Source organism: Hyperoodon ampullatus (genome assembly GCF_949752795.1).
Source record: "Hyperoodon ampullatus genome assembly, chromosome: 14".
NCBI classification, from domain to species: domain Eukaryota; kingdom Metazoa; phylum Chordata; class Mammalia; order Artiodactyla; family Ziphiidae; genus Hyperoodon; species Hyperoodon ampullatus.
The window spans coordinates 44,179,709-44,197,798 of NC_136927.1; the positions used below are offsets into that span (position 1 = coordinate 44,179,709).

The 18,090-nt window shown below is 51.9% G+C and overlaps 1 protein-coding gene across 1 annotated transcript; it reads right to left on the minus strand.

Annotated features, from left to right (window-relative positions):
- Positions 1 to 1,660: 1,660 nt before the first annotated feature.
- Positions 1,661 to 5,304, minus strand: ZNF629 (zinc finger protein 629; the record flags this gene model as incomplete). Its single annotated transcript, XM_079719045.1, has 3 exons — positions 1,661 to 4,194; positions 4,348 to 4,455; positions 5,211 to 5,304. The coding sequence occupies 3 exons, from the start codon at positions 5,302 to 5,304 to the stop codon at positions 1,661 to 1,663; spliced, it is 2,736 nt and encodes a 911-aa protein (XP_079575171.1).
- Between the last annotated feature and the right edge of the window lie 12,786 nt (positions 5,305 to 18,090).

Below are 18,090 nucleotides of genomic sequence, written 5' to 3' on the forward strand. Positions count from 1 at the left end.
TTCCCTCTGAAGGTTTCTGGCTAAGGAGGAGAGGAGCCAAGTGGGTGGAATCTGTCCCTTTGCAAGCCCCCAGTCGGGCTGGGTTGTTAACAACCTCAGAGGGCTCCAGGTACCAGGGTGAGGTGGTCAGGTCTCCATATACTCTTCAGGGACCCACGGTCCAGTCTGTGGGGTGTTTGGACACCCATCACAGTGTGCAGGCTGGCTTGTCCTGCCAGCAGCCTTGCTAACAGCTCAGATGAAAGAGTGAGGTTTAAAATCAGGTTGCTGGCTAATCAAAGCTCTCTAATCTGTCAACTTGCTGTCCCTCGTTGCCACAGAGAGCCCACACATAGCTCTCTTGACTTGGAGAAGTCTGGGGAGGATTTAACCACACACAGGCCTTGAGTCTCTGAAGGGCTTTATTCTTTGGAGGTCGACTAGCAGCGGTTCTCCCTCTCCGACTGAGGACAGAATTTGAGGAAATGGGCTGCCACTGCAGCAGGACTGGTGGCAGTTAGATTTCAGGAGAAGCCTCCTGACAGTGAGACCTGAGAACGTGGCAGGAGGGACCCTCCATCCCTGGAGGCCTCTGAGAGTAGACGTCCCCAGCTGGGCTGGGGAGAGGGGAGTCCTGCCTGCTTTGGGGGTGGGGGGAACCCTGATGGCCTGAGCTGGGATCTGCTTGTACTTGCAGTTTAACAAGCTCCTGGAGACAGGGAAGACTGGGCAGCCTGGAGTTTGTTGGGTTCCATCGGAACAGTTTCTCCACCTTGGTCTGCTTTCCTCAAAGCACTCTAACAAACCCCCTGCTCTTCCTAATTTTTGTGGTCTCCTTATACTTAAAGCTTTTATGCACCCCAAACTTCAGCCTTTAAAAAGGCTGGATATTTTTTTCCTTCCCCATTTTTGGGTTCTTTCTGATCAGGAATTCCACGGGCCTCTTCCTTTCACACACCACAATCATCTAAGACTGCCCTCGTACCCCAAGGAACCCCCAGTGTCCTGAGCTACACCTTCTTTTCCTAGTTCCTGGGTCATTTCTCCTCTGTGGATCTGAGGGCTCCTCATCACTTATTTTTCTCCTGTTTTCTTCCTTTTCTGGTTCCACCCCATTCCCGTGCTCCTTCCCAGACGAGCAGTTTCCTCAGTGTAATTGTCCGCGGCTCTGGGAGAGAGGTTCCCTCCCATACTCCAAGGGGAGAGAATGCTGTGGAGCAAGTTCATGGGAGGTTCTTCTACACCTTCTAAGGGTCACTCCTCCCAAGTCAACGCCATTGTCATATTCCCTGCACTTCCCTGACCCTATAGTTTCACAAGGATTTCAATACAGTTTTATAGGGTTGTCTAGAGACATATTGGGACCTCTTCCTACAATTAATAGGGCTTTTATCCACTATGGTTTATAGGGTTTTTCTGCTACAGACTTAAAGGGCTTTTTTTTCCTACGTATTTATAGGGTTTCTAACCCAACAGTTTTTCTCTACTGCCTTGTAAGTGGTTCCCACCAACAATTTTAAAGGGTTTCTCATCACTGATGTAAAAGCACTATTTTTACCCACCATTCTTTATCCGCTGCCTCTCTACAATCTGATAGAGTTTTCCTCCTTTCCCCACATAATTTTTGGGGAGATCCAGTGTTCCTCTCAGGAGAGAGAGGCCCCTGGTCTCCAGACCCATTTCACAGGGTGACCCCTGGGTGGCAGCTCCTATGGAGGAGGAGGGCTGCGACTTCTGTGAAGCCGTCTCCACACTCGGGGCACAAATAGGGCTTTTCTTCCAAAAGGGTTTTGGGGCTTCCCCCTTCCCCGTGGCTGCTGCTCTCTGTGGGGATGGGGGCTTCCTCCTCACTTTCCTGGCTTGTGGACAGGGTGGCTGGCTCTGGGAGGGGGTCCTCAGGTTTGGGGGACTTTTCTTGGGTATGGGTCTCCTGGTGCCGGATGAGGGCTAGGCGATCGAGGAAGGAGGCCCCACAATCTGAGCAGCTGTAGGGTCTGGCCCCCAGCGGGCTCCTGAGGTGCTCCAGGAGGACCGAAGAGCTCTTCCCCAGCTCCGGACTCTTCTGGGGTTTCCCGCCGGCGTGGACTTTCTGGTGCAGCAGCAGCTCAGAGCTGAGGCCAAAGCTTTTTTTGCATTCGGGGCATTTAAAGGGCTTTCCACTTAGGAAGGGACTGGGCCCTGCCCCTTCCCCTAGGCCAATCCTATAATCAGGAAAGAGAAAGGGCTTTTCGTTGCCGTGGGTGAGCTGATGTTGGAGGAGCACAGCGCGATCCAAAAAGCTTTCTCCACAGTGGGAACAGATGTAGGACTTGGAGGACAGCAGACCCAGCCTTTGGCTGAAGCTCTCCTGCCCATCAGGCATTTTAAAGGGCTGTCCTGGGGGGTCAGCTCTGCCCTCCGCCGCACCTGGATAGGAATTTCCTCCAAAAGGGAGCCTGGGGGGTCGAAACTGAGGTGGCTTGGGGGCGGGGTGTGCAGGGAGGCCATCTGAATTTTTGTAGGGGTTTTCACCAATATGGATCCTCTGATGCTGCATGAAAATGCCCTCGTCATTGAACCCCTTTCCGCAGACGAGACACTTGTGTGGTTTGGCTCCAGGGGGTGGGGTCAGCAGGGCAGGGTCCCCGAGCCCCAGGAGGCTGTCGCCCTGAGCTCTTCGGACGGGGGTCTTGCCCCTTTCATGGATCACTCGATGCTGCTCCAGCTCGTGCGCCTCCAAGAAGGCCTTCCCGCAGTCGGAGCACACGAAGAGGTTCTCATCCATGTGGGTGCGCACGTGCGTAATGAGGTTCGAGCTCTGGCTGAAGCTCTTGCCGCACTCGGGGCACTTGTAGGGCTTCTCGCCCGTGTGCGTGCGCCGGTGCTGGATGAGGTGGGAGCTGCGGATGAAGCTCTTGCCGCAATCGGAGCACTTGTAGGGCTTCTCGCCGGTGTGGATGCGCTGGTGGCGGATGAGGGTGGAGCTCATGATGAAGCTCTTGCCGCAGTCGGCACAGATGTAGGGCCGCTCGCCGCGGTGGATGCGCTGGTGATTGATGAGGTTGGAGCTGACGCTGAAGCTCTTGCCGCACTCGGGGCACTTGTAGGGCCGCTCGCCCGTGTGCGTGCGCTGGTGCCGCAGCAGCGTGGCGCTCAGCGTGAAGGTCTTGCCGCACACCGGGCACTTGAACGGGTCCTCGCGCAGGTGAGTCCGCTGGTGCTTGATGAGGGTGGAGCTGTGGCCGAAGCTCTTGCCGCACTCCAGGCACTCGTAGGGCTTCTCTCCGGTGTGCGTGCGCTGGTGCTGGGTCAGCTCCGAGCTCTGGATGAAGCTCTTGCCGCACTCGGTGCAGCGGTATGGCTTCTCGCCGGCGTGGATCTTCTGGTGCTTGAGGAGGTTGTGGTTCTGGCCAAAGCGCTTGCCGCACTCGGGGCACTTGTAGGGCTTCTCGCCCGTGTGGGTGGCCTGGTGCTGGATGAGGTCCGAGCTGCGGTAGAAAGCCCGCCGGCACTCGCCGCACTTGTACGGCTTCTCGCCCGTGTGAGAGCGCTGGTGCTTGATGAGGTTGGTGCTCTGGGTGAAGGCCTTCTCGCACTCGGTGCACTTGTAGGGCTTCTCGCCCGTGTGCGTGCGCTGGTGCTGCACCAGGTTGGAGCTCCAGCTGAAGCACTTGCCGCAGTCGGGGCACTTGTAGGGCTTCTCGCCCGTGTGCGTGCGCTGGTGCTGCACCAGGTGTGAGCTCTGCGTGAAGCTCTTGCCGCACTCGGAGCAGGTGTTGGGCCGCTCGCCTGTGTGGATGCGCTGGTGCCGCAGCAGCTTGGACCACTGGCTGAAGCTCTTGCCGCACTCGTTGCAGATGTAGGGCTTCTCGGCCCCGGAAGGGCGGCCTTGAACCAGCTCCCGCAGGCTGGGCTCGTTGGCCGGGACCACCGGGGGGCTGTTCCAGGTGGTCAGAGTCCCCCACTGCCAACTGGCCTCACAGGCCTTGGTCCAGTCAGACGGGGTCGGGACTACCTCGGGGGTTGGGGGGTCCAGAGGGGTCTGGTGGTCTGAGGGGTTGGAGTGACCCAGCGGGGCTGGGGGGTCCTGGGGGACTGAGGGATCCTGGGAGGGTGTCTCCAGGGGCATCTCGGGTGGGTCCTTGAATTCTGGACTCTGAGTTGGATCTCCCAAGATGACCTCCTCCCCAGAACTTTCCTGCTGAGGGCTCTCCTCTTCGTTCCCACTGCCGGCACCTACAGAGAGAAAGGGAGTCTCCAGCCCCCATTTCCTTTCAGAACACGGCCGAGCATCACTTCCCTCCCCTGGGTTTCCCCCAGAGTCTGCGCCCCTCCCTGAACTGGGGCTACTGTCTTGTCAGGACCGCAGTCCCTTCTTGTGTCCCTCACCTCGATGAGCATCGTCGGGGCTCAGCTCAGGACCCTGCAGATGAGGGCCCCACAGCGCTGCCTCGGGCTCCATCCCAGAACTCAGGACTGCCCAGTGCTCCAGGGACCCTGGGGAGGGGAGGGGAGAGAGCACACCATGGGAGCTGACCTCCCGCCTTCCTTTACTCCCCCAGCCCCACTCCCCCACCTGCCCACCCCCCAGCCCCTATTTCTCCTGATCTGAACTGCAGTCTCCTACCTCCCCATTTTTCTGGGCATCAGTTCTCACCGCGCCCAACCCCCCTCGGCACCCCCCTCGGCACCCCCCGCCCCCGCAGGCCAGATTCCTGCTCCAGATCTTAAGATCACAACGAAGCAAATAGGTGAATTTAAGAGTGTAATTAAAAGCTCATCAGTCATAACCCTTTGAACCCACACTGGGGGCTGGAGAGGTATTATCTGACACCCACAGGGGAAGCAGGCTCTCACCCTACCCCTCTGATGCCCAGAGGCTGGGAAACCTGTTATTTTGCTAATCAGAGGAAGTTCATTAAAGACTCTAATTTTCCTCCTTAAGGGGGTTGCTAATTGGGACCAATAAACTTTCCTTATGAGCCCCATAGACAACCAAGACTGCCTGGAACACTTAAAGAGTTAAAAAAAGAAAGTAACCACCCTGATTTCCCTGAGGGGACAGGGCCCTCCAAAAGACTGGGGCACTTTCCCGTTATCCAAGCACAGAAAGAAGGTCGAAGCTCGGGCCAGAGGTAGGGAGAGGGGGCAGTTTAAAGCCATCGGGGGCTTCTGCAGGAACTACCTTGAGAGGGAATTGGAAAGGAAAAAGAGAGGCGGGATGAGTGTGTGGAGACCACCTGGCAGCTGACAGCTAGCTGACACAGTGCCCGCTGTGCTGTCCTCATTGGCGCACCCGATCCTCCCCACAGTCCTCTGAGGAGACCCAGGAATCAGGTTGTCCATTTTCCAGATTAGGAAATCAATGCCCAGGGAGATTTCTCCAAAGTCGCAGGCTGGGAAGTGGCAGAACTAAGACCAGATATGCAAGGCTCTGTGTCTGGCTTGTCGCAGCCTCTAAGAGAGGGAAATGACCTTGAAAGTCATGTGAAACTCATGAACGTGGGCAGCTGGGGAAAGAAGCTCAGACAGAGCCTGCTGGCCATGGGAACGGGATGGAGAAATTCCTCGGATCAAGAGGTTTCCCTGGCTGTAAAAGGAGGGGTTGGATCCTGACAATCTGTAGCTGTGAACTAGAAACAGAGTACTCCCCACTGAAGCCTTCCACTACCACTCCCATCCTAGTACCCCTTCCTCTAATCCACCTTCTCTTTCGTTACTGCTGTATCCCATCCCTAACACGTAATAGGTGCTCAATAAATTTTGAATGAATGAGATGCCCCTTGCTCCTAGAAAACCTGTTTGGTCCAATGCCTTTAAAAGGGATGGCAGCAGAGGAGCAGGAGTTCAGAGTAAAACATAGGCAGCTGTCACTCCAGAGGCAGTGATATGATTCCATGATGAGGGAACAGGGCCACAGGAGCTAAGTGCTAGGAGGAGAACTCCCCACAAAGTTTAGACCCGTAAGAGAGACCCTGGGGAGGGCCTGGGCTTTGAGTGGCCATGTGGGATGACCACTGTGTGTATGGGGGCGGTGGTGCAAGGACTTGTGAGAAGGCAGCAGGGTGGTGACCAAAGTGAAGCAGGAGCTAGCTGAAGCCTGCCAAACAGCAGTAGGAGAGATGTTAGGAAGTAAATGAATTTCTTCATCTCCGCAGCTCCTTAGGCTATGAGAATCCCCCACCCCCATCTGTAGGTGTCTTTGGGAAGGTGGAAGCAGGGACTTCTGCCAAGCTGGGGGCTGCCTGACTATGTTGAAGATGCCTGCTGTGTTTGCTGAGGACAGGTAAGAATTTATGTACCATAATCGTCTCTCGAGAAATTCAAACTCAGCGATCCAGGGTAGAAGGGAAGGGGTTAATGACAAGGCCGACATGGAGTATGAAAGTGGGGAGAACGAGGGAGGCAAGAAGTGCTTGGGCCTGCAGCGGCCTCGACCTCAGGCCAGCCCCACTGCGGAGGGAGGGAGGGAGGGAGGGAAGAAGAGGAGGAGGCTGCCTCACAGAGAGGTGTGGAGAGCGGCCCAGGGTGACCCTGACATGGAGGCAGCCGCGGGAATACAGCCACCCTGGCCCCGGCCCCCCGACGCCCACACCAGCCCGGACCCTGGACTTCTGCTCCAGCCGGTCCCCACGACCCTCCTTCCGGCTCCCAACCCCGAGCCTGGCATCCTCCCCTCCCCCGCCCGGGGCACCCAGGATTCCCGGCTCTCCCGCGGCGCCCCGGCCCCCGGCCCGGCCCGCCAGGCCGAGTTCCCTCTTCCCAGAATGCTCACGCCCTCCCCTCCCCCACAGCCAGACCCTCGCGCTCTTCCCAGAATCCTCGGCCCTCACGGCCCCTTCCCGGCCCCCACCCCTAACCCGGGCGGCCCGGGGGCGGGGGAGGGGGCTCAGTCCCGCGCCCGGCCACTGCCTTTCGCGCCCCATTGTTCCCCGGCGGCCGTCCCGGGCCCTCCGGGCCAACCCCCCGGGAACCCAGGCGCCCCCAACTCACGGCTCTGGGGTCTGGGAAAGGCCGGAAGGCAGAATCCAGCCCCAGGGGACTTAACCCCTTGAATGCCCTGCCTCAGGGGGCGGGCTAGATGCCGAGGACTCTGGGGTCCTTCTCAAGGGGTGATCCCAGGCTGAGGACCCGGGGACCAGTTCAGGGTGACTGGGACGGAGCAGGAAGTGACCCCAGCTTCCCGGGCCCCTCTAGCCTGGAGTCAGAGCATCAGCTCTATGGGATTTAACCCTTTGCCTCCCACAGCCTGGGATAAAAAGAGGACGGGAAACAGGGAGGTGGCTGAGAAGACGCCCCTCTCTCCGTCTCCAGTGGAAGCCAGTTCTCTGGGGAACCCAGATACCAGTGAGGGGCTCCGGATTTCTGGCCACCCTCCATTTCACAGGGGCTCTGCCTGCCGCTCCCAGAAAGCCCTATCTCAGATTTGTTGGCTGCTGGTCTCCGGGGCCTGCCTTTGTTGGGACTCAGACCCAGGCATGGGACCTGGATGCCTGCATTGTGGGGTGGGAGCCAGGGCTGGCAGGACAGACCTGGAGACGGAACATCCTACAGACCAAAAATGGCTTAGGTGAAATAAGAAGTCACAGCAACAAGCATTTGGGCTGAGGGGACCAGCGCAGTCAGGAGAGATTTGTGGCAGCCTGTGTCCCTAGTCCCACCCTCACTGGGAAGTGTGTGCTGGCCCCTCTTCCCCAGTTAGTTCCCCTCAGAGGAGGAAACTGAGGCCCCGTGGTGGCAGGAGGGAGGAGGGCAAGAACGTTTCCCAGTAGCTCCAGGGGCACCCAACTCAGAGCAAGAGAAAAACCCTGGTGGCCTCAAGTCCAGGTTATCTAGGCCCCCAATTTTTATAGCCTTTTTTTCTTTTCCTCCTCATCACGATCGATGATTATCCCCATTTTACAGGAGAGGAAACTAAGGTGTGAGAAGTGAGGGAATGTGCTTAAGACCATGCCATTATTTCAGTTTAACACATTGGTATATGGAAGCCTATCATTTCTGGGCACTGTGGGGAACGTAACGGCAGGGAGACCTCGGAGCTGAACAAAAATTGGGCTCTCTACCCTCAAGAACTCAAGAGGTTTGATTGTGTTCGTGTGTGTGTGATAAACACAAAGGAATTACAAATCACATTCACAAAGAGAATGTGAAAAGGGCTATCTGTCCAGAGATGTGAGGGAGTGAGGGGAGGAACAAACTGTCAGAAATTGCTAAGGGGACGCAACTCCTCTGGGCCTACATCTGCGGTTTAGAGAGTGTGACCAGCAGAAGAGGCCCTGCTGGCCCTGCCTCTGCTCCTTATCAGAGCTGTCTCCTTCCACCTTCCCTAGCAGGCATATCTCCATCTTATCCTTGGCTTCTGTCACCTTTGACACCTCAGTCTCGCCTCAGGGCCTTTGCTCCTCCTGGCCCCCCTTCCCCTGCTCTGTTTCTCGAAGCACGAAGCACGCATCACCTCTGACACTGCCTTCCCCTCCCGCACACACAGGGGTTAAGATCAGCTCCATCAGGGCAGGGGCCTGGCCTCTTGTAATCACTGCTGTCTCCACTGCACCTAGAACAGTAACTGGCTGGTGGTAGGTGCTCAGTGCGTAGAATGAAGTCATCCTTCTGCCTCTTCCATCTGTTTCTGGATTAATCCCTAGGCTGGACAGATGGGGCAGAGTTGGGCAGAGCCTCCACTGCACAATCACATTCGTTCCCAGACATCCCCACTCTCCCCTTTGCTCTGAGGGACAGGTGAGAAGGAGGCCGACTTGGGATCAGAGAGGCTTGTGGGCAGATCCGGCCCTCAAGGCTCTCTTCTGCCCTCCCAGGGCTGTAAAAGCCTGACCTGGCCCTGGGGCAGTAAGTCGACAGGAAAGCTGTACCCTGGAGGCTCACAGAAGGGTTGAATTTGGCCTACAAGGTTTTGGGGGTTTTTTAAAACTGAATTAATTGCCACATTTAAAAATTGGTACATTTCATATAAAAATTCAAATTTTGGAAAATCCAAAGATGTGGCAACATCACCCAAATTTTCACATGGCAACAACTGGCTGGGCGGTAGCTTCCTTCTTTAGAGGGGCACTGGCTTTCCAGTTTGTCACAGTCCTTGTCACTCCTCTTGTATTCCCCAACCGTGAGGCTGAAAGGTGGAGCATCAACAGTGAAAACTGCTGATGCTCCAGCACCCACTTAACTGTAGCTATTGATTCTATACCCCTTGATCTGTGTCTACCAGGTTCAGAGCAATAAATAGGAGGATGATGTCTGCTGACGTAGTTCCTTTGATTATTCACTACGTGCTGGGCACTGTTCCAAGGGTTTACATGTAGTAACTCCATGAACCTTCAAAACAACTCATGAAACCAATATTATTATTATATGAGGATAGAGTAAGTCACTGTACACAGCTTACTAGTGACAGAGATGGATTCAAACCCAGGCATGCTGACTTCAGAACCATCAGGGCTCAGGTTGGTTGCGCGCGCGCGCGTGTGTGTGTGTGTGTGTGTGTGTGTGTGTTTCTGGGACCATAGGGTAAGCCTCTCAGCCCCGCCATTCTCTCCCCATCTTGCTCCACAAGCTGGAGAGAGGAATAGGGAAGGGCAGGGCACTCCGGATGGGCCAAGCCATTTTCCAGAAAGTTTCCTGTCCTGCTTCTAGGGAGGCAAAGGGCGCTCTGACTATAGATGATAGTGTGCTGTCCTGTTGCCTATAGTCAGCTGGCACAGTGGCCATGAAGGAGACCCTCCTGGCAGGGGAATTCCTGGAAGGATGAGGATTGGATTGACTCCCTGCCTTTCATGGACAACCCACCTCCATGTTCTTCTTGGTCACAGCTCACGAGCCTCCCACGTGGTCCCTTCATACAGGGCCTTGTGCCCCGAGGCCCAGGTTGCTTTGAGAACAGTGAGGTCCTGGAGGTAGATCCTGATCCAAACCCTACTCCATCCTCACTGCCAGTATGATCTTGGGCAACTCACTTTGCCTCTTGGAGATTTAACTTCCTCTTCTTTGGAAAGAGGATGAGCCTTGGTTTCCAAGGGACGGGAGGGTTAAATGAGATGATGCAAGAATTTGGAGCTGACCAACTCTAGCCACGTCTGCCTCAGTCTTCCTCATCAGAGGGCACAGCCCTCAGCCTGGTGGGCAGGAGAGCCAGGAGTCTGGAAAACTGGGTAATGTCCTGAGTAATCTGGGAGGACTTGGGGCCACGACTAGACACTCCAATCCCCTGCTGTGTGGATGGGGACGCTCTCAGGGCAGGATGCAAGGACTGGGAAGGTGAAGCTGGAGGAGGCCACTCACCTCACCACCCCAGGCACCTTGTCACCAGGACAGCTGTCTAACCACAGGCAGAAAGGCTGCCAGATGCTGCCACCAGGAACGGATGGGGCACATCTTCCCCGGAGATGTACATGCCCACAGGGAATATTGGGAGCTGCTATTCAGGAATGTGGTCCTCAAATGCGGGACAAGAGCTGGGTCTGGGGACCTGGGAGGTCCCTACCACCTCTGAGAATCTGAGATTCCAGACTCAGGAACTGCTCAAGAGCCAACGGTGGCTCCTAAGGCTTGTCACAACAAGTCCTTCCCTCCTGGTGCCTCCCGACCACCGTGTCCCCTAAGGCTCAGAACCAAGTCCTTCCTTTACATTCTCTTCCTCAGAAATCTCCTGTTGCATGTGGTCAGTTCCAAACCTTAGCTGTTAGCTGCCCAGCTCTGCCCCATCCTCAAAGCCTTAGCTCCTTCTCTCCGTTTGCCGAACAGACCCGTCCACTTCGCCCTCATCCCAGATTCACCAGCTCCTTTTCCCTACACGATACCAAGCCTGAGGGGTCCATCTTCTGTACCCCTTATCCAGTAGGTCTTCAGGCCTATGGCACCCCTGCTGAGTCCATCCGCCTCTTCCATCCCCCTGCCCCAGGCCACTGCAGCCCCCTGGTTCTCATTCCTGAATTACCACAGTGACTTTCCAGCCAGCTGTCCTGCTTCCAGTGTCCTTCACTTCTCCCCACCCATCTGGTGCCCATGGGTCTCCCCAAAGGCACTGCAGTGTCTGCCCTCAGAATGACTCCATGGTCCTCATTCTCAACAGGGATGGTTTGTTTGTTTTTTTAACTTTTGGAAATTACAGAACTTTTCTATTTTTATAAAGTTAAAATAACTTTGATTAAGCTACTGAAGACCACATATATCATTGTATAAATAAAATTAACTTATATATTAAGTAAATGTATATTATATATATGTGTATATTATATATATATAATACAATTGAAGAGAAATGAAATCTTTGTATACTCTTTTGAAACCAAATATTTGCATTAAGGTATGATCTGAATGAACTCTAGTCGCTAAGCTTTCAGGGCCTCAGTTACCACCTCTGCAAAATGACATGGTCGCTCAGATGTTCTCCAACCGCAAGAGTCCGACTCTGTGAATAACTTTTGTGTATATCTTGACTATTCTGGGGAGTTTGCATAAGTACCTGGAAATAGTTACTTCTGGGGAGGAGAACTGAGAATCTGAAGTAAGAGCAAGACTTAGCTTTGTAATCTTTTGTTCTGTTTGATGATTTCCAATTTAGAGAAAAAAAAAAAAACAAGAACAACCACTTTTTAAATGGAAGGTTAGGAGTGGAGATTGTGGGATTAAAAAAAAGTTGACTTCCTTTTCAGGTTCGTACTAATCCAAGTCAGATTAGGTCGATTCAACTGATTTCCTACCCATATGTGACACATGGACTAACCTTCTGAAGAGGTTCCCATCAGCCCTGGGAACAAATGCTCTACTGGGGCCTAAGCAAGGGAAAGGAGGTTGAAGACAGATGGAGGAGAGTATTATATTGTCACACACATTAAAATTCTTTTTAAAAAATTGGGAAGCACTCAAAAGTTTGAAGCCTGATTCCACCATTGACATCCCCCAAGGAACCTAGAACTGTGCCTGTAGAACAGTGAAGTTCAAACCCCCGGAGGGCCTGGCCCTATCTGAATGCAGCCTTTCTGCCTCCCTCACAGGTAATCCCCACCCTCGCAGGTACTAAGGGCTCCACCCCACCCATCCCCTGACAGAGTAAGGGCTGTCCTGCTTCTGGGCCTTTCACCAAACCCTGACTCCCTCCCTCTCCTCTAGAGCGCTTCCCCTCCTCCTGTCCACCTAGCTGAGTCTGGTCTGTCTGCAGGGTCCTGATCAAATACCAGCCAACTTAAATCTAGGCCCTGATAGTAGCTCACATTGAGTAAGCATTTTACAACTTATACTTTCATTCACATGAAGGCATTTGTTTCTACTGATACCTTTGAGAGGCAAGTATTATCATCCTCTTTTTACTCACGAGGGAATGGGACTTCAAACAAGTCAGATAACATGTTCTAGGCCACAGATCAACTGTGAAGTCTTGGATTTCCCAGCTTTAAGACTGGGGCTTCTCTCCTTTGAAATCCAGCTAAATCCTACCTCTTCCTTCCCTGACTACAGTGTCTCCTAGATAACTGCCCTCACCTTTGTCTGGGTCTGACCTCAGGGATTCCTAAGTTCTACTTAACACCTTTGCCACATCTGGGTGCCCACGGTACTGTTATTTATTTGATATTTTTCCTTCAATTTGACTCATTTTTCTTTTTCTTTTTTTGGCCACAGTGAGCAGCTTGCGGGATCTTAGCTCCCTGACCAGGGATCAAACTCAGGCCCCCTGCCGTGGAAGCACAGAGTCCTAACCACTGGACCACCAGGGAATTCCCTGACTGATGCCTTCTGACTGCTGAGAGGTTCTTGTTTTGCTTTGTAGGTCTGTTTATTTCCAAATACAGGTTCATAAGCAGAACTATGAAGTCAAAGATATTCAGCCTTTCTCTAAGATTTATGGCCTCAGATATTAAAATGACCCCTTTAAGTTGGTACCATAAGGGAGATGAGGGAATCTGGCAGTTGTGTTTGTTTCTTTATTTGTACCTTGCTTGGTTTCAACAAAGACTTGAAGCATTGCAACAGGTGCCTGGCATCTAGTAAGCCTCACAGTCGCTAAAACGCTGGCCATAATTACTGACAGTAGCACTAGTAGAGTATCATGATCAAGATAAAAAATAAAATGGCAAAGCGAAAATAAGGGGTGAAATGATAACATGAATCCAGGGTTGGTATACAATACATATGTATAAAGCTCTGTTTACAACTACTAAAAGTGGGTTACAGATTTGCTGAGCTTTCTAGAGGCCGAAGCAAATATTGGTTACAAAACTCACGTGAGGTTTGGGAGAAAGTTCTCCTGTGAGTCCTCATCAAGATGACATTTTGAGATGCCGAGGGCCATGTCTTCAACCCATCCCCTAATTCTGGATCCAGTCCAACACAGAGATAAGATGGCAAACAAAGCCCCGACGGGGCATGGTAAGCAGCATGGCTGCCATAAATTAAGCCGGTTTTAAAGACACTATTACAAATTACACATCCCACTCATAATCCCAGTAAGAGGATTAACTACAACATGCATCTTTAGGCTCTTTGGGGTTGGTAGATTAGATACACAGTATCTCTTCCTTGTCATCTCCAGGGGCCATTCACAAAGAATGAAACATGGTGGCCCTAGAAATACCCAACTGATAAGAAGATGGTTTTGTTTCAAGCTTTAAGGGGGATAATATTTGGAGGTTTTGTTTGTCTGGTTTTTCACCCTTGAGATCTGATCACTAGATTTGGAAAAAGACTGCCTTTTACAGGGGCAATCAAGCTGCTCTGGCTTATAGCTGTTCTATCTCCAGATCATCTGTCCAGCTTTCTTTCCCTTTTCTCAGATGTCTAGGGCCTATAACCTCAGAGGGCTCAGGTTTGACCTCCTTCCTTCCACTTTAACTAATATCTTTTTTTTTTTTTTTTCCCAGCCACACTGTGCAGCTTGCGGGATATTAGTTCCTGGACCAGGGATTGAACCCAGGCCCACGGCAGTGAAAGCCCCAAGTCCTAACCACTGGACTGCCAGGGAACTCCCACTGATATCTTTTGTGCCAAGCATTTTCCATGAGTTATTTTAGTTTTTGCCATAACTCTGGCACATGGCTATTACTGCCCCTATTTTATGCTGAAGAAGTAGAAGTTCAGAGATATATGAAGTAGCTTGCCCAAGGTCACCCTGTTAGGTAAAAGCTGTGATTACTGCAGTCTGATAGGACTCACTGTCCTTCCTCTTCCCTACACCATGCCATTGTACTCATAAATCATCCATTTGACGGTCTGGTTTAGAATTCCAGCTGAGTTAAACATCAAGATTCCTGGCCGTTGGTTTGTGTTACTGATATCTTTCCCCTTTTTTGAAAATCGTGGTTTCGTTTGTCTGTCTTTTATACCTCTTCTCCAAGGAGTCAGGTGGCTTAGAGCTCATTGGCAAATTTTCTCATTTTCTTCATCCAAGTCAGATCAGATGTGACTTAGTTCAAAGTAGCATGATGCTTTCTTAAAATCTCACACCTCCAATGTCAGGTTTCAATTTTCTCTCACCAGTGATGGTTATAAAACAAACCTCAGGGACTTCCCTGGTGGCACAGCGGTTAAGAATTCGCCTGCCAATGCAGAGGACATAGGTTTGATCCCTGGTCCGGGAAGATCCTACATGCCGTGGAGCAACTAAGCCCGTGAGCCACAACTACTGAGCCTGCATGCCACAACTAATGAAGCCTGCTCACCTAGAGCCCGTGCTCCGCAACAAGAGAAGCCACCGCAATGAGAAGCACATGCACCGCAATGAAGACTAGACCCCACTCGCTGCAACTAGAGAAAGCCCGCGTGCAGCAACAAAGGCCCAACACAGCCAAAACTAAATAAATAAAATAAATAAATTTATAAAAGAAAAAAACCTCATAATGCAAATAAAAACAACCATGAAACACTGTCTTTAACCTAAGAAGTTATCAAATATAGATAGTCTGATTATATACTTTGTGGAGAAACAGACACTCTCAGACATGATTAATAAGAGGATACATCTGCACTGCCTTTTGGAGGAAGGAGAAATTTGCTACACTGATCAAAATTCAAAATGCCCACACCCTTTGACCCAACAATTCCATTTCTAGATCCTACAGGCTTGGTGACACGTGCACACAAAGATGTATGCACAATCATATGCACTGAAATGTTGTTTTTATAGCAAAAGACTGTGAATAACCTACATGTCCACCAATAGGGGAACTGATTAAATAAATTATGGCATATCCATATAATGGTATACTCAGCAGCTGTGAAAATAAATGAACTAGTTATGTACAAACTGACTCGAAACATTCTCCAAAATATGTTGCTATGTGAGGGCTTCCTTGGTGGCGCAGTGATTGAGAATCCGCCTACCAGTGCAGGGGAGATGGGTTTGATCCCTGGTCCAGGAAGATCCCGTATGCTGCAGAGCAGCTAAGCCCATGCGCCACAACTACTGAGCCCATGTGCCATAACTACTGAAGCCCACACGCCTAGAGCCTGTGCTCCGCAACAAGAGAAGTCACCACAATGAGAAGCCCACGAACCGCAACGAAGAGTAGCTCCTACTCACCGCAACCAGAGAAAAAAGCCCGCGCGCAGCAACGAAGACTCAATGAAGCCAGAAACAATAAATAAATAAAATTTAAATTTTTATTTAAAAAAAAATGTTGGGGCTTCCCTGGTGGCGCAGTGGTTGAGAGTCCGCCTGCCGATGCAGGGGACACGGGTTCGTGCCCCGGTCTGGGAGGATCCCACATGCCGCAGAGCGGCTGGGCCCGTGAGCCATGGCTGCTGGGCCTGCATGTCCAGAGCCTGTGCTCCGCAACGGGAGAGGCCACAGCAGTGAGAAGCCCACGTAATGCAAAAAAAAAAAAAAAAAAAAAAAAAAAAAAAAAAAAAAAATGTTGCTATGTGAAAAAAGCCAGGGGAAAAGCAAGTATCTACAGTGTGCTATCATTTTTATGTTCTTCTAAAAGGAGATGCTTGCGTATGCATAAAGTATCTCTAGAAAGATACATAAGAAATTGGTAACATGCTCACCTCAGCAGATGTTGATAGGGGATGGGGCAGCCAGAGGCAGGAGGCTGGCTGGCTTTGCACTTTTATCTTTTTATACCATTTGAATTTTTTTTCAAACTATAAAAAGAAGTGAAAAGGAAAAATGTAAAAGAAATCTTATTAGAAAACATCTCCCCTGTATTGTATGGACATGGTTTTCCTTACTGGAGAAAGTGTGTATGGTCTTTGAACCAGTGTGGCCTCACGCTCCTTTTCCTGCCTTGGGTACATTAAGTGAGATATTCATGTCCTAAGCAGTCCTGACTAAACCATTAACTTGTGGAGTGATCCTGGGAAAGCCCCACACTTTCTTGCAGAAGTGACAAGATGGACAATGTCTAGCCCCTCAAAGCTTCAACCAGGCAGTGGCTTAGGACATGGGGAGGAGGATGAGGGGAAGAAATTTGGTGCCCACCAACTCCAGTTCCTCATCTCCCATTGCCTCTCACCCCTTTCACTCAGAGCTTCCAGGCCCACCCTCTCCTGGGCTGCTCTCCTGCATGCCTGTCTAGTTGCTAAATCCCTAGAGAATGAAAGGAAGAAAGAACAGCCGCCCACGTCCTCCAGGATTCCACACACTCTAAGGACCTTTAGTAGTACTAAGAGCTAGAGCCCAGTGAAAACTGCCCAGAGGGACCCTGAGGAGTTGAAGCAGGAAGAAATGGCCAGTCAGACTGGCCCCTGGGGTTTCCACAGGGTGTGTGAAAGGGTGGGCTGGATGGTAATTGTTTTTGCACATAAAAACATGGTTTTAATTTATCCTTAAAATGTATGCTCATTGCCTTTCTCTCTTTGGACGTCTACAACTTGCTTTTTTTTTCTCCTATTTTCTGCCGCAGGCCTCTCACTGTTGTGGCCTCTTCCGTTGCGGAGCACAGGCTCCGGACGCACAGGCTCAGCGGCCACGGCTCACGGGCCCAGCTTCTCCGCGGCATGTGGGATCTTCCCGAACTGGGGCACGAACCCGCGTCCCCTGCATCGGCAGGCGGACTCTCAACCACTGAGCCACCAGGGAAGCCCACAACTTGCTTCTTTTTAAGGTCACAAGATCCTTTTCTTTAGGCAAGGATGGTGTCCATCCCGGGGCAGTACCCTTCATTATTGACTTTTGTCCCGTTGGAGGAATTAGGTGATTTTGCACAGCCTCCTCAGCTCTGGACTAACTAGACATCCATGTTTGTTTTGATGCTTTAGTTTGGAATTCCCAGAAAAGGTTTTCAATATCAGAGACGCAGTGTGGAGGAGAAGAGCATGTGCCCTGGAATCAGAGGGATCTGAGTTCAAATCAGACTCTGACATACACTCAGTTACCTATAAAATGGGACAAAGAATAATACTCTCTTCACAGAATTGCCCTAAGGCCATAGAGATAAGGTCTGTAAGTAACCTAGCAAGAAGGTCCTCAATCAATAGCAGCCCTTACTATTGTCTCTACCGTGTTCCTTATTCTTGTGTCACAAAACTGACCCTCTACCGACAGACCTTTTTAAAAAGACAGCAGTAATAACAGTAATAATAATGACGTTGGCTAGCATTTATTGAGCACTTATGTGTCAAGCACACTTTTAAGTGCTTACATGTATTAATTCATTGAATCCTTACAGCAAGCCTTTGAGCTAGCTTGGTTATGTTTGCAGATAAGAAAGCCAAGGCTCAGAGAGGTGAAATGACCTCAGCCGAGCTGGGATAGAAACCGAGGCAGTTGGGCTTCGCCCTCCTGATCTAGGCACCAGAATCATCAAAACGTCCCCCAGAGTGAGCACCAGGCAACTCAGCCCTTCTCAGGGAGCAAGTGTACCAATTCCTCCAGAAGCCGATTTCACTTGCCGGGGCCGAAGGGGTTATTCCCACTGAGAAGCCCGCACCCCGGGTTCCTAGAGAGGCCGCGCTGGGGGCGGGAGGAAAATGCGCTTCCGGCTGTGTCGGGAGTCGGGAATCGGGCGGGCTGGCTGCGGGCTGCGGCGCTCGGACCCCGCCTTGGCCTGGGGAGGATGAGCTGGGGACGGGAGGAGGGGCAGGGCTCCAGAAAGGGGGGACTGAGCTGGGGAACGGAGGGCCGGCCCGCGCAGACCAGGGGCCCGCCGGGGTGCGGGGAGTGGGGGGGGGTGCCCCTGAACT